The sequence below is a fragment of the Buteo buteo genome, chromosome 7 (genome assembly GCF_964188355.1).
Source record: "Buteo buteo chromosome 7, bButBut1.hap1.1, whole genome shotgun sequence".
In the NCBI taxonomy this organism is placed as follows: domain Eukaryota; kingdom Metazoa; phylum Chordata; class Aves; order Accipitriformes; family Accipitridae; genus Buteo; species Buteo buteo.
The window spans coordinates 745,447-760,430 of record NC_134177.1 but is presented as its reverse complement, the minus strand read 5'-3'; the positions used below and the strand labels follow the sequence as shown (position 1 = coordinate 760,430).

The following is a 14,984-nucleotide window of genomic DNA, read 5'->3' as shown; positions in this document are numbered from 1 at the left end:
AGCACCCGAGAAAAGTTAAGTTGAAATGCTTAACCATCAAATACTTTATTTTGCTTTGGACTGAAAATAACAAATACGTTTGAAAGCTGTATCTAGTCCCTGCAATATGAACAATTACCCAAAACCCCTGCAGCGAGTAGGTCTCTACAGCAGGAGATGGGCAGCGGGAGCCTACGCTCACCAACCCACATCTCATCTGCAGAGCCGCAAACTGGAAAACGAGTTAGCGCTGAGCGCTTGCTGCTCTGGTGAGCGCGGACAAGGGCGTGCTGCTCCTCGGAGCCGGCGCGGCAGCGGCAGCCTGTGCCAGCGGTAACGCCGACGGGCGAGCTCCGGCTCCCTGCTGCAGGCTGCACGACTTCCTCCCGATGCTGCCTCCCGATAGCGGTACCTCACCGTTTCCTCCCTTCCGACACCGTGTTTGCTTAAACGCGCTAAGGACGCGATTAAGTAACGCCTCTCAGAATAATCAGGTTCCGGATTTGTCTCATTTGGGATCCTGCATCTGCAGGCGGTCTGGCCTGGAAAAGCACGGACCACGTTTCAGAGAGGCTCAAACCACTGCCTTGGAAAGCAGCGTTAAGGTCGCATTTGTACTCGTAAAATTTCAAGGGTGGGAAAACAAACAGATGAGTTCACACGTTACTTAATGACCCCGTTTTGTAGGGAAGACAAGACGTCAGGTGCTGAGGCAGGGAACAGGCATGGCTAGGCAGGAACTGCAACTCCCTTGGGCTGGGGGATGCTCTCCCGCAGACGAGACCCTTCCTTGAGATTCCCAAACCTTCCACAGGTCCTAATGAAAGAAAAACACTTCAGGGTGGCACTGAATGGGAGAGGGTATCTACACCAGGTAACACACACCTTCGAAGCAAGATTTCAAGTTTAGACAACTCGCTCACAACTTTTATCATTTTGCCATGACCCAAAATAGCTGTAACCTTCTGAAAGCCACCGGTCAGACCCTTTCAGAGAAAAACCAAAGGCCTCATTTCCACCAATTTACAATTGGAGCAGAAGGTGGATGAAGAAAAGAGAATTTATTTTTGTTTATTAAAAAAAAAAAAAGCACCACAATTAGAACCACAGGAAAGGATTAAAAGGAAAGTATTAAATGTTACCATTCCTGATAGGTGTGGAGATAGGAAGCCTAAAGTACTATTAAACCTCCGCTTTCCATAACTCTCAGCCCTTTTCCCGCTAGTCCTTGCTTTTATTATTCAATTAAAATTTGCTGCTGAGGAACTGGTTTGACTTTGCGCTAGCTAAGGCCACTGCTGAGGCACCAGACTGCAGCAGTTAGCTTTTTGGGGGGGGAGGCAGGAACAGCAGGGTGGAACACCCAGCAGCTCAAATCGCTAAGCAGAAGGAAACCCCAACCTCACCGAAACCTCTCCGGAGAGCAGCCAGGTGTGTGACTCAGTGCTGCCGGGAATGCCCGTGCCGTTTGCCACCGCCGCTCGCCGGGCTGTCGCGTACCCCGAGGAGCTGCCACCAGCCCGGTGGATCACCCTCCCCACGCTCAGAGCCGCTTATGGGAACTCGCTGCCTCTCACACCACCGCAATACGACGCCTTTCAAGGGAGAGAGGTGGACGGTACCCGAAAAACCTTTCCTCCTGCCCCGAGACACGCTGCTGCTTCTTGGGCTAAAAGGGGAAGAAAAATGGCTTGTAGCAGGTGTGCTCTTATGCAGGTCATAGATGCCTGCGGAGGATATAAAGGAGATACTTCATATATACACGGAGGCGGGGTGTATATATATTTATATGCATGTTTATATGGCTACTCCTGTTCCTTTCAAAACAGGAAGATAATGTATTTGATCAGATCATTCAACAAATCTGAGCAGGTGCTTTTCACAAGTCAAGTCTGTGTCGCAGGAAGCCAGTCTGTCCTTCAATCATGAAGAAGGTTAACAAAAAACCAACAATGACGAAAAATCCAATTGCTTCCTAGTGTGATAGGATTCAGTCTCAAAACACAGAGCTGCTTTAGTTCTAACATTGTAGAATTTTATCATTTAAGAACATTCCCTTTAAATACTAAGCCTTTTTTTTTTTTTTAAAGGTAGAGTATCTAAACTCCAAGTCTACTTTTTAAGAAGACAAGAAAGGGTTTTCAGAAGCCATATTTTTATCAAAAGAGACAAAGAAGGGGTACAATACAGCGATATTTGTTAGTACAACCCACCTTGCTAAAGGGAACAAGAGCCAGGAACAAGAGCGCTATTAGATTTTTGTAGGAAGAAAAATGGGCCTGTGCCATCCACAAATGCCTGGCTCAGAATCCCAAATCCACACAAATTAGCCCCACTCACAGAAAGTCAGGACAGCTCATTCCATTTGAAAACACATCTGCGTATCTGCCACAAAGGAGCTCTCAAGGTGCACTCCTCTCTGTGGAAACATTGTCCTCAAAAGTCTGGGTTTTTTAAATCAACTAAATGTACTGACACTGGCAGTGCAGACTAAAATACGGAATACGAAGAAATGCCTCTGACTGCAGCCTAAGAGGGACAAAATCGTTACAGGAGGGTAGGCAAGCTCTACCTACACACTGCAGCACTGAAAACAGCTCGAAGACAAACCTTTTTATTGGAGTACAATTTGCATATTTGCTTTAAATTATGAGACCATGTTCAACAAAATATTAATCACTGCTTTGAAGTTGTCTAATATAAAAAGAGAAAACAATTTGTGTGTTCTTTTTAAGGACCCCATCAGTTAAGTCACGGAACAAATTTCTCCCTTCCAGAGAGATTTTGTACTTTAACTCCCTCAGACACTTAGGTGTGCAGGAATCTGATGTTGGATTTACTGAAATAATAAAGGGTGAAAATACCCACACAAACAAGCTTTAGATAACTAAGCAATTCAAGCAACTGAACTAATGCTAACTGCATTATTAAAAATATTACAAGAATGCTCAGAATATGCTCTATTTTCTCAGTGCTTGTGGAAATAGACTCTGATTCTGCAGATATTTCAGTCCCTTTTATTTTGCTCACCTTGTCTCTCTTACCCGTCATGCATCCTAAGGTACTATGTAAAGGACCTGAATCTGAGTAACAAACTGTTAAATTGTAGCTTACTAACTAAAAAGGCATCATTAGACCTCCTTTCCCACAGACACAGCAGGGTTGGGGTGGGGTTTTTTGTTTGTTTCATTTCCAGCAAAGTGATCTCAGAAAGACAAATATTAACTCTGCATTTGTAACAAGCTCTATTCGTGAGAACCAAGTTCAAAACGGGACTTTTTCACTCCAAAATGAAAAACATCTCTTGGCATCATAAGAATTCAGCTGGACTTCAAAGACAACATGAGAAGCAAGACCTAAATAGAAGTTCAGAGACCTAAACTTTAAAAGCAATCCGAGTGCACAAATATCCATGAAGTTTCAGGATTCTACATAATGATTTCAAGAAATTCAATACCAGTCCTTAAAAATCAAGCATTCTCTCTTTTCATCCATTTACTACTGCATACTAGCTAGAAAATACTGGTATGAAGTTTCACTTACCAGGTATCCCTCCCACTGCTCAGGTGTATTACAAGCTATACTTAACCAAATTGTATTTTTCTACACAGAAGACCGACAAATTAAAAAGTCTCGCCAACCATTCTAAAACAAAACAAATTAAGACCAAAAAAAAAAATTCCTTTCTCAGTTCTCTTCCTTAGTTGTACCTGTGAAAGACTATGACAGATAATAAAATACAGGTAGACCAAAAGTTAGGTGAGAGTTGAGTGGGTTTAAGCCACAGGAAGATGACAGGTAAACTCAAAGAGGAGTTTTCATAGACATTATGAAAAAGTCGCTATTGCATTCTCTAGCTCACTCTTCTGAGGACTCTATTTTTGCACAAATTGACTCAGGCCTTCAGAGGGAGTGATCTTTAAAACGGGGTAAAGAGGAATCAAAGGTGTTCCAAATCTGGATGGAGTGCAACACAATTTTACTCCAATTTAAAACTGTATGGTAGCAATACAAACTGTTTACTGGATTTATTTATTTAAAGGTACCTCCACAATAACCACCACAGTGGTAATCATTCTGGAGCTGTGCAGAAGAGATGTTTTGAGTCAAGGAAATGTCAAATGTAAAATACCTGCGGCTATAAATAAGGCCAGTAGTTTTCTCTGCAATACCATCTCAAATGAAAGTGAATTTACTGCTTTATGCCACGTCATAGATTTCTAGATTTCAAGTCCTCCTACTCAGCCAAATCTACTGAGAAACTCTATACAAGTCAGTGAAACAGAATTAGAAATGGAAGGTCCTTTGTGTTACTCACTGTGCATGTGGTCACACTCACAAGGTAGCATCGTTCTTACTGTATTAATTGTGATATTACATTTTTATTGGCTGTCAGACCTTCACACCAAAAGAATTCAACAACTTTTATTATCATGTGGAAGTTCATGGATAAAAAGCTGAGCATCTGACAGATGTAGTAAGTGCCACTTTTTGGGTTGCACACAAAGCCTGATGGAAGCCCCGTGCCTGTAAGGACACTACCACACAAGAGCACCCAGGCTGTGATCCATGATTAAGGCTCAGACCAAGCTATTTCTGTGGGATTACACAGGGACCATCACTCTTAAAACACAGGGACAGTTGGCGAGAAACTACAATGCAATTCCTATCTCCCGTTTAAAGTCTGCTTAATAATGCAGCATTTAATAATGCAATCAGTGCTCCTCCATGCTAAGTCTTCTCCAAGTCACTGGAGAAGCGTTGCATTCTCCTCCCACCTCTGTGGCCTCTCTCGAGGTCAAGGATGGAAGGTTTGTTCATCTGGTCAAAATGTGGATTTAACATCACATTTTCTTCAGTGTGCCACCTCTGTCATACACAACATGACGCTCAGCTTCTGAGCTCTGTTCAACGCCTGCCATCCATCTGCCCCGTACGTCCTACTCAAACTCAATGTGTGGCCGCGGCTCAGCCCCTCGCTCCAGATTTTTCTCCGTTTTGCTCTCTGACGTTCTGCCGCCAATGTCACCAGATCCCAGCCTTCGGCACCATTCCTCTGCATCTCCCTGTGGGATGAAAAGCAGCTCTTCTCCCCGCAGGGCCCAGGGCACCCGGCCTTTCAGCCAACCTGTCTACACCCGCCTGCCCTCCTTCATTCCAGCCCCTTCCCCCAAGTCTTACTTTTGCTCTGACACTTGGAAGCCGTGAGTTACATATTAAAGTTCAATAGTGTGTATAAAGGCAGCATCCGGAGCACATTTACCCGTTTGCGGTCTCTCTCAGAACCTAAGTACTTTTTAGCAGGAGCCACCTTCCTTCCGCTCCAGCACATGCCCAGTGCTTCAGAGCACCACCCTCACATCTACTTGCACAGACGTCATTTGCAGTCGTCACGGCAACGTTTTGCAGTCCAGCAGGAAAAATGGGCAGGAAATAGGATCCAAACATGTTCCAGTCAGGCTCACGTCAAAACAGGGGTAGTAGACAGCTGTCCTTCAAAGTACATTTTGCTTTAAGTAACTACGACATCGTAGTGATGGACATCTTTACAAAGTAGAAGTCCTGACAGGCTCACATGCGCTGCCAGCTGAAAACGGAGCCTACGCGACCTCGTAACCTACAGCCTTTTCCACCACGAAAAAACAGCCTAAGTTCATTAAGGGGGAAGGAAACGGAGATAAAAAAAGACAGACGGCGCTGCATGTGGCAACACCCTTGCGCGCTGAACCTCGCAGCGCCGGAGGCGACGCGCAGTCACTGCGGGAAGGCGCCGACATCCAGCGGCCGTCTAGCAGCTCCGCAGCCCTTCTCCGGGGCGCAGGGCAGGGAGGTAAGCGGCTAAACACCGCTCCGGTAACTCGCGTGTAACTGTGGAAGTTCAAACGTCAAAATGCGCAAGTACCATCAATCGGGCATTTGGCATCCCAAGGAAACCTCTTGTCTAGCTGCCAAAAGTTAAGCTCAAGACAAGCCGCAACTAACAGTCTTGAAAACTCCAGAGGAGGTTAAGAAGCTGCAGATAATTTAAAAGTTTAATTTCACATCAGGTCCAGACCCAGTAAGACTGAAACTTTCAAAGTTTCTTTTTCTCAGAAACAAGTCATCATCTTCTTTGCTTCTGCTCTGCCTACAGTCTCCTGTGAGTACTGTGCAAACATAGGCACACCGTCACTTACATTTTATTACACTTACGCTTTATTCCTACTCAGCATTCTTCATCTCAGAGTAAAATGTTATGCCAATAGAACATAGGTAGCCCTGCAAATTAACTAGACAAACCTTCATAAAAATGTCTGATACCCAGAACTGGGGAGCACATCTTCAAGAGAGCTGTTTAGGGGCCAAAACAGGCATGTTTTCAAGGCAACCTAACATCAAGTCATGAAAGCACCATAAAACAAAGGCAGTAAGAGCAGACAACCTACAATAAGAACAGAATAATTACCTTATTCTCAAAATTCCCCCTACCAACACTGCCTTTTGAAACACAAAGAAACGGTTTGTTAGCACAATTGTAGCTGGAAGTCAGAAAAACTTTTTGCAGTACAGACAGGGAGAAGGAAAAAAGAGATACAAATACAAATGCAGAATGGCAACAGCACGGAACCACATCATCTGCCCCCAAAAGCAGGTGAAAACAAAAAGCCAACACTCAAACGATAAAGCATATCACACCCTACCCATTTTAAAAATACAAAAATATTTGTGTGTTGAACTCCTGATTTCATCCAAGCATTAGGGTTAAGAACTTTTAACAACTTCATCTGCCTGCTATAACAGTTCTCCTTCCTCTATTTCTCTCTCATTACCATAATAGTGTATTTGCAATACAAAGACAACACTGGCAAGCATTTCATTCTCACCTACCAGTTCTGAGTTTCACATACAGAGTTTGTTGGCAGGTATATCTCTCCGGAAATACCTCTAGAGGTGTTATCCCCCCAACAATATATTCTGCTTGTTTATTGCAAAGTCATTAAAATGCTGATTGACAATTATTACACAGTATGTCTGTGCAATAGAGGGTCTTGAATTATGACCTTCAACCACTGAGAACATACAGTCATGAACAAAACACAGGCGTATTCAAAAAACCAAGCCATTTTGCATAAGTTTTTACAACATTAACATGAGCAGCTATGGCAGATTCACTAGTATTTTCCACTTTAAAATTTTACTTCAACAATGTATTATTAAAGCTGTCTACTTCTTCTTTTCCCCATTTTCCAAGGAAATTCAAGACTTTGACATTATACATAGACCCAGTGACATTATCACCTGCACTGTGCACAAAAAAAAAGTCAAACGTTAAAGATTTTCATGATCTCTGAAAATGGTTCTAGGAGCACAGGTAAAAATATCAAAAAACATAAGAGGATGTAGTTTTAGATTATTTTACTATACTTCTTAACCTATTAATCTACTACTTTCTACAATAGATATAAAAGTTGTTATCAAGCAATAATCCGAAATATTACTTGGCAGCAGCCAAAAAACAAACCACAAAACCTTGATAGATCATTTCTCCTAAATGAGGTTTACCATACGTAGAACTGAAGAATTCAGTTACAAAAGCAAAAGCTGTTTTCTCCTAATAAACCAAATGTCAAGTAGTAAAGAAAAAAACACAGCAAGAAAACACAAAGCTTTTGTATCAAATATACACATACGCAGAATTCTCATACGTAAAAATAAAATCCATTGTCTACAGATTATGAAGTGAGAGGATAATGTAGCCATTACCTCTTGGTTATCCTTATTCTGATTTGCCCAGAAAATCTTATGATAAAGTGTCTCCATTGAATTGCTGGAATCTGATCTGTCAAAACAATGCCGATCCAACACTTCTAAGGTGTGCAAAACTCGGCTGATGGTCACCCCTAGAGATGGGAGTTAGAGAGGAGGGGGAGGAAAAAAAAAAAAAAAGAAAAGAGAAAAAAAATGTTTACAAAGGAAGACATGGCATTACATCCATCTGTCAAATCTATTACTAGAATTAATCATGATGCAACAAGATTACACTCAAAGAACAGATGTAAACCCTAAAGCTCCCAACATTTGTTTCATTCCGAGTTGTCTTACCTGCAGTTGATTCTTGGCACTTGTCAAAAGACCACCGCACCTCCACAGCACGACCTCTTTGTTTTATCTGCTGTTCTACTTCATAAATCTTTGCCCGAACCTGTGGAAAAAAAAAAATAGATGCTAATTAGCTAGTGGTGGGAAGTCTCAATTTTCATTTCAAACTTGTGACAGCTTTCTCAGCAGGAGCAAGGTGCCCTATGGTGTTCCACAACACTCCCTACATTTGGGAACAACAAAATGAAGTACGTTCTGTTCAAATGTTTTTGTCTGTTACGAATCATCTTGTACAATAAAACGTCTTTTCTCACATTCAACCCAGCAAAAGATAACTTTCAGCGTGTCTGAATAGTCACATCTCACAATATGGTACGCCAAGGTTCCTCTTATTTGCCATTTTACATCTTAAAGTAATTTCAGTTTAACAACAGAAAACATCTGAATGTAAATAAAATTCCTGGTATTTTCACAAAATCAGTACCTGAATGAAGTACAAAGTAAGGTCATCAAAAACTAGCACAACATTAGTCTTGAAACTAGACCTACATAAATATCTAAACTTGGCTATAGTCCTAATGATGACAAATCATTATTTGGGATATAAACCAGACCTTAATAATCTGATAATGAAAAAAGCTTACCTGCTGATTAAATGCTGAATTTCCACCTGGCATAGGTAAACTAGATGGAGCAACTTGAAGTAAATCCAGAGGTGAGCCTGGATTAACGTTCTTATTTTCATTTGTGGAATAATTCCACACCAAGGCACTTGGGCAACAAAGAGTTACAGTCTGCAAGCAATAGTACAAAACAGAAGTAATTTCTTTTTCTAAACACATTTGATAGACAATACCAACAATAAGAGAGTCCATGAGACCAGAATCACTTTTAGTCTGTACTACAGTGAAAGAAACAAAAAGACAGGCCTAGACACAATTACTTTAAAACATCCATTTGAGGAAATTCAACTACTGTATTATTTTCCTCCTTCATTATTAAAAAAATTATTTAAATATATACACATTCGATTCCCATTTGTATTGCTTTCATAACGCTGTCAAAGAACATCACCAAAAGTTCCTTTCAGTCAGATCCTTTCTATGAAAAGTGAATGGGCTTTAGAAAAAAGAATTCATTTTGGAATTCAACTTACAGAAAGAAGCTACATGTGAAAAATTAAAATGTAAGAAGTTAATTAAAATCAACTCTTCTGTCAAGATTTTAAAGCACAAAAAAGTCATTGAAACACACCATGCACTTAAGACTTACTTCAAAAGAAAGATTTTGCATTGACAGGCTTCAAAACAGTCATTTTACACCAGCTTGCCAGCAGGTACCTACTACCCTGTAGCACTTGGTATTGTACAGTGCAAAAGCAGAATGCTTTGGTGTTTTGGGGTCAGACCTTAAATACCATCTAAAATTACAGACATTGATTCATCTTATAGATGTTTATTTTTGAGACTGCTGGATTACTTCTTGCGAAGCTCTCCCATTCCAGATCTGGATTACAAAGCAGCACCTTAGCAAAAATGTTGCCTAGAGCAAGGCTCCTCTGAAAAGATGGAGAGTTTGTCTGAATCCAGGCTGTCTTCTGGACCCGCATGGTAGCACAAGAAAAAGAGGCAGAAAAAAGAGCAGAGAAAGCACACACATATACACAACCCGAACAGTATGGGAAGAGCAGAAAGATTACCAGCTGTGTTGCTAAAACCAGCAGATAGACACAAGCTGTAAAGCTGCCAGAGCACACAAGCACACCCCAGCAGCCCGGGATGGAGACAAACGCTGACATTCCCAGGACAGATCCGTGTTCAGGAGGAAAAAAGTCACGGCACGCTGAGCGCCAGACGGGATCTCACCTCCTCACTCTCGCACCCTCAGCAGAGAGAGGGATGTGGATACTCTCCCACCTTCCTCCCTCAGACAGGACCTACCACCGAGCCTTCCTGGCGTACAGCCCGGCTGCCTCCGGGCTCCAGACTTCCCGCACTGCAACAACTATGGGAAAGCAGCAGCCCTCGGGGAGGGAGCTGCGTACCGCAAGAAAGTGCTCTTTTACTGCAGGGGCGGTCCAGCACTGAACAGGTTGCCCAGAGAGGTGGTGGAGACATTAAAAATCCAGCTGGACATGGACCTGGGGAACCTGCTCCGGTTGACCCTGCCTGGGGAGGTGGGGGGAGACGGGACGGGGGGGGACGACATCACCTGAAGAGGTCCCTGCCAACCTCACCCGTTCCGTGATTTTGTGATCCTGTGAGCATCAGCATCCTCCTGGTACCACCACCACGAGGGCATCTCTGTGCAGCCCCCAGAGACAGACAACTGAGCAGACAACGGCAGGAGGGTTTGAGGAAGTCTCACCAGGTCAGCGCTCAGGAAGGCAAACAAGCAGAGCTCATCATACAAGTCCTTTTTTAGAAAATAATTACTCTCTTGACAATCCTGCTATTGCCGAGCAACAAGCGCAAGTGAACAGTCTCTTGCGTTCCACAGTTTCAAAAACCATGGAAGTTGATAAGGCAATATAAACTGCTCGTAATTCTGACAAAACCGAAATGAAGCAGCCCACAGTGGCACTAAGCACCGGTGACTTGGAAGCTGGAAGAAGCAAGGAAATCCTCAAAGGTTAGAGCTTGCGGGAGTCAGTATGGTGCTGTCTTCTGTCCAGCCGCGCTCAGCGGACGGACTAGGTCTGGCAGAACCGTGCAGGTTCACCGGTGATGAGAACGCGACGAGATGCGCAGCGCATTACTGCAACCAGAAACACTCTGTCACGGAGGACAGGCTTGGCCATCCCTGGCAGCAGGGTCGCTCCTTCCCGCAGCAGAGATGCGGACAGACGCACGGGCAGCACAAGCTTCTCCAGGTGGTTCTGCCATCAAGGCTCAGCCAGTGTGGAGAACCCGTCCCCCCGCTCCCCCCAGACCCGCTCAGCCCTCACCCTTTAATGGACGCGGGCACGTTTCGAACCACAACCAGCGTGCCTTCTCACACCCCAAACCCGCTGTTTTCCCGTAAACTGAAGGGTTATAGCCTAGAAAACAAAGAGCAACAGAAGGCTGGCCTACCTGCAGCATACAACTGAGTCCATACACCAGTGGACGGTGTTGAGGGCAGGAGAGGAAATCTGAGCAGGCCAGCTGCACCGGGCTCACCACGGGGCCAGGGGCACTGGGGCTGGGGGCTGCCAGAGGAGGGTTACTTGGTCCCATAATCATGTGAGGAGAGTGCGCAGCTACAAGGTTGGGACCATCGCTTAGCAATAAAGATAGGCGTCTGGCACAAAAATAAGCAAGGCGGCGGGATAGGTAAGCTGACTGAACAAACTCTTCCGAATACTGAAATTTAAAAAGAAAAAATAAATGCACAGTTTACTACACAGTGTACTCCAGGTATTCATTTTCTTTAATCTAACACTGAACATGCACAAACTAGAAGGGATTACCCCAGTATTTAAGACTCCAGAAGTTAAAAAACAAAAGAGCAGCTCCAATGCAAATCTATACTTCTGTCTCCTAAACACTTCATCTGCCCTCCAGGACCAGTTACAGTAACAGAATCATTCTACCAATGCAATCTAAGGATTATAAAGCATAAACATTTTGGAGATGTTTATAAATTCCAAATGTGCAATATATTTCCCTAATGTCCTAAGTAAAAATGTTTATATAGATTTTACCACCGCAAATATTAAAATCGTTTAACATGTATGAATCACACTGTCCTTGTTTTGGCTGGGAGACAGTTAATTGTTTTCCTAGTAGCTGGTACAGTGCTATGTTTTGAGGTCGGTATGAGAAGAATGTTGATAACACTGACGTTTTCAGTTGTGGCTGAGTAATGTTTAGTCTAAAGTCAAGGATTTTTCAGCTTCTCATGCCCAGCCAGCAAGAAGGCTGCAGGGGCACGAGAAGTTGGGAGGGTGGACAGCCAGGACAGCTGACCCAAACTGGCCAAAGGAATGTTCCATACCATGTTAAGTCATGCCCAGTATATAAACTGGGAGGAGTTGGCCTGGGGGGAATCGCTGCTCGGGAACTGACTGGGCATCGGTCAGTGAGCAGTGAGCAATTGCATTGTGCATCGCTTGGTTTGTATATTCCAATCCTTTTGTTATTACTATTGTCATTTTATTAGTGTTATTAACATTATTAGTTTCTTCTTTTCTGTTCTATTAAACTGTTCTTATCTCAACCCATGAGTTTTACTTTTTTTCTGATTTTCTCCCCTGTCCCACTGGGGGGGGGGGAAGCGAGTGAGTGGCTACGTGGTACTTAGTTGCTGGCTGGGGTTAAACCAGAACATACACTTATATTGATTTGGGCTTTAAAACATACATGTACCTGCAACATTAGCGGCAACAACAGCTTAAGAAGATCATCATCAGTGGGTCTGATTTTTTCCAAAACATCTAGTATCCATGTCAAATACTCATGTCTCTCGAGCATTCCTTCCTTAAAGGATTTAAAACAACACATCACATATTAACTGGGACCACTAAACAAGCAGGTGTGCAATTACAAGTTTTATTTCATTTCTGGTAGCACAGAGCTACCACAACTCTCAACCACCACTACACGTGCAGGAAGGAGGCACCATCACGGCAACCCTAGGGACAGGGAAGCAATTGCATACACCACCAATGATGCCTGCAGTTCACATTCAGCAGGCTGCCTGATTTACTGCTGACACATAGACTCCCTCCTGGCAACCCTTCTGCTATTTCTATCCTTGGGTAGAAACAACCTTGGGTAGAGAGTTATTCTGGGCTAGAACCATGTGGAACTGAACAGCCAGGCCACCACTCCAATGCCCAAGGCTTCATGTGCCACAGTGGCCTCAGCCTGATCCACATTCATTAAAAATGCCCTTAAAAGATGGGATAATACAGAAGAGAGAATAATTGAGTACACTGCTGCAATCGCAATCAAGCACACTCAGCAAATCAAAGCTTTTTCAGCTAGCAAATCTTTAAAATAAATTAGCATTTACAATTTATGCAAGTCTCATGACAAAAGCTACCACTAAGTTCTAAAATGGAACTTTCCAAGAATGGTAACCTTAAAAAAAAAAAAAAATCCATGCACTTCTTAAAGCATTACCTGAAACATATAAAATGACAATTTTTCATTATATTCCCACTGCTTCAGGGCTTGTTCCATCTCTTGAGGCATTACTACAGAGCTGTTGCCTTGGCTGGAAGTCGCATGATAAAACTCCGCAACCTTTGCCAGCTGCTCTCGAAGGTATCTGGTTATAATTTGAGTCCATTCTACAAAATATGTTTACAATTAGAACACTTCAGGTGATAAAAGATTTATTTCACAGTGAAAATTGAAACAAACTTATATTGCCCTTGTTATCAAAAATACTCCTCCAAAACATTAACGCACAGTTGCAGCACCTATTGCAAATTAATGGGCTTCTTACATGCCTGTCCTGTGCATTGGTCTCAAAGCACAGATACTGTCAAGTGTGCAAGTAGCCTGCTAGCTTAGCATGACGTAAAAAGCACTGACACAAGGTATGCCTTTAGGGAATCACTCATCTCTTTCATCAGATTTCAGCATTCAGCCACAAAACAGCTTTGAAATACGCAAAATAAATATACTTCATTACTTCCTTCCATCTGGGCCTTTATTCCCCTCTTCCTTCCCCCTCCAAATCTATCCAGCATAAAATTCAGTGGGACTTTGCACAAGCAACGGGATACCAAACTGTTCTTTCTATAACCACTCTGAAATAGACAACTCCTCCAGATTTTTACTCTGACGAGAATGCAAAAGCAGTTTCTTAGGTCAGAGTGACCAGCACAGTGGAGAGGTCTGCAAGTAAGACTGACTATCGTTCCTTTGTCCTAGATAAGTCAGTAGGCGCTGTTCAGCAAACACATAAACCTACTAAAAAATTATCAGCTTTTTTCTCTGCTTCAGCAGTGATTCTGTATTTAGTATAACTTGGAGAAATTAGTGAAGAAAAGTAAACTTGCTTGGTCATACACATAAGCTTTGGGAAAAGAGGAATCTTAAGGAAGGCATTCTCTTAACAGTAACAACTAAGGATATTTGTTAATATCTCAGAGACAAACATCTGACAGAGCTGTATTTAATCAGCATGCAGCATATTTTAGGAGAGCACACTCTTTTATGAATACATAATGCAGTTGCTTTGACAACCTAAGCCTGTTTACTGTCAGAGTTACAGGAACCACCACTCTCAAACACAACTATTTTTGCTGTTTACTACCCACCTCAGACTTCAGCTAACACTTTCATTCTTTTTTTTCCCTTTGTATTTGTAGTTGGCAGTTCTGTCAACATATACAGACTATATGTTGAATGCTTTTCTATCCAAATCCACTGCAACTTCTGTATGAAGCTAGTGGGTTTTAGTGTTTTCACAAAGCAGTTTTAACTACATTTACTTTAAACATTCACTCACTTTTGGAAAAACAATGCCAAATTCACTACTTCAAGCCTATTTCATGTGACAGTATGAAAGAATAATTTTCCCAAAGCAGCTACCAGTATCTCTGTGCCACTGAGTTAGAAACAATACAACTGCGTTTCTCTTACCTGAGGCACAGATGTAAAACATTTTGGGAACTGTCAAAGGCTGCTCAGTAACCCACAGCAAACTTCTTCCCAGAAAGCTCTCAACAACCTTTGCAAAACAGGCAATTTGGACAGAGGACATAATCTTCAGTAACCTACCTCAGCATACTCGCTGCTATGAGTCGTAGCCTCCTGCTAGGGTCTACCCCCAAAAATACTTAGGTCATTCAAGAGAACAGGGAAGACAAACCGAGAGGCTGGAGAGAGGGGCTGTTTCAGCATCCCTTGGTGCAAAGGGCAGAAGAGGAAGCTGAGAGAAGGAAAGAGCAAGTCACGCAGCCCCGCTCGGTAGTGCCAAAACAGCTC

General features: G+C 42.8%; 1 protein-coding gene across 7 annotated transcripts in view; it reads right to left on the bottom strand.

Annotated features, from left to right (window-relative positions):
* The window catches only part of MED12L (mediator complex subunit 12L), a 151,085-nt gene that overhangs the window by 123,700 nt on the left and 12,401 nt on the right, over positions 1-14,984 (bottom strand). For all 7 annotated transcript variants that reach the window (XR_012650876.1, XM_075031185.1, XM_075031188.1 and 4 more), the window contains exons 5-10: positions 13,167-13,336; positions 12,408-12,518; positions 11,133-11,402; positions 8,703-8,852; positions 8,062-8,161; positions 7,723-7,859 (exon numbers count right to left, since the gene is read on the bottom strand). Coding sequence is in view for 6 of the 7 variants with exons in the window: in XM_075031185.1 (XP_074887286.1) it covers positions 7,723-7,859; positions 8,062-8,161; positions 8,703-8,852; positions 11,133-11,402; positions 12,408-12,518; positions 13,167-13,336 (938 nt within the window). In the remaining variant the exon portion in view is untranslated. The remainder of the gene's footprint in view (positions 1-7,722; positions 7,860-8,061; positions 8,162-8,702; positions 8,853-11,132; positions 11,403-12,407; positions 12,519-13,166; positions 13,337-14,984) is intronic.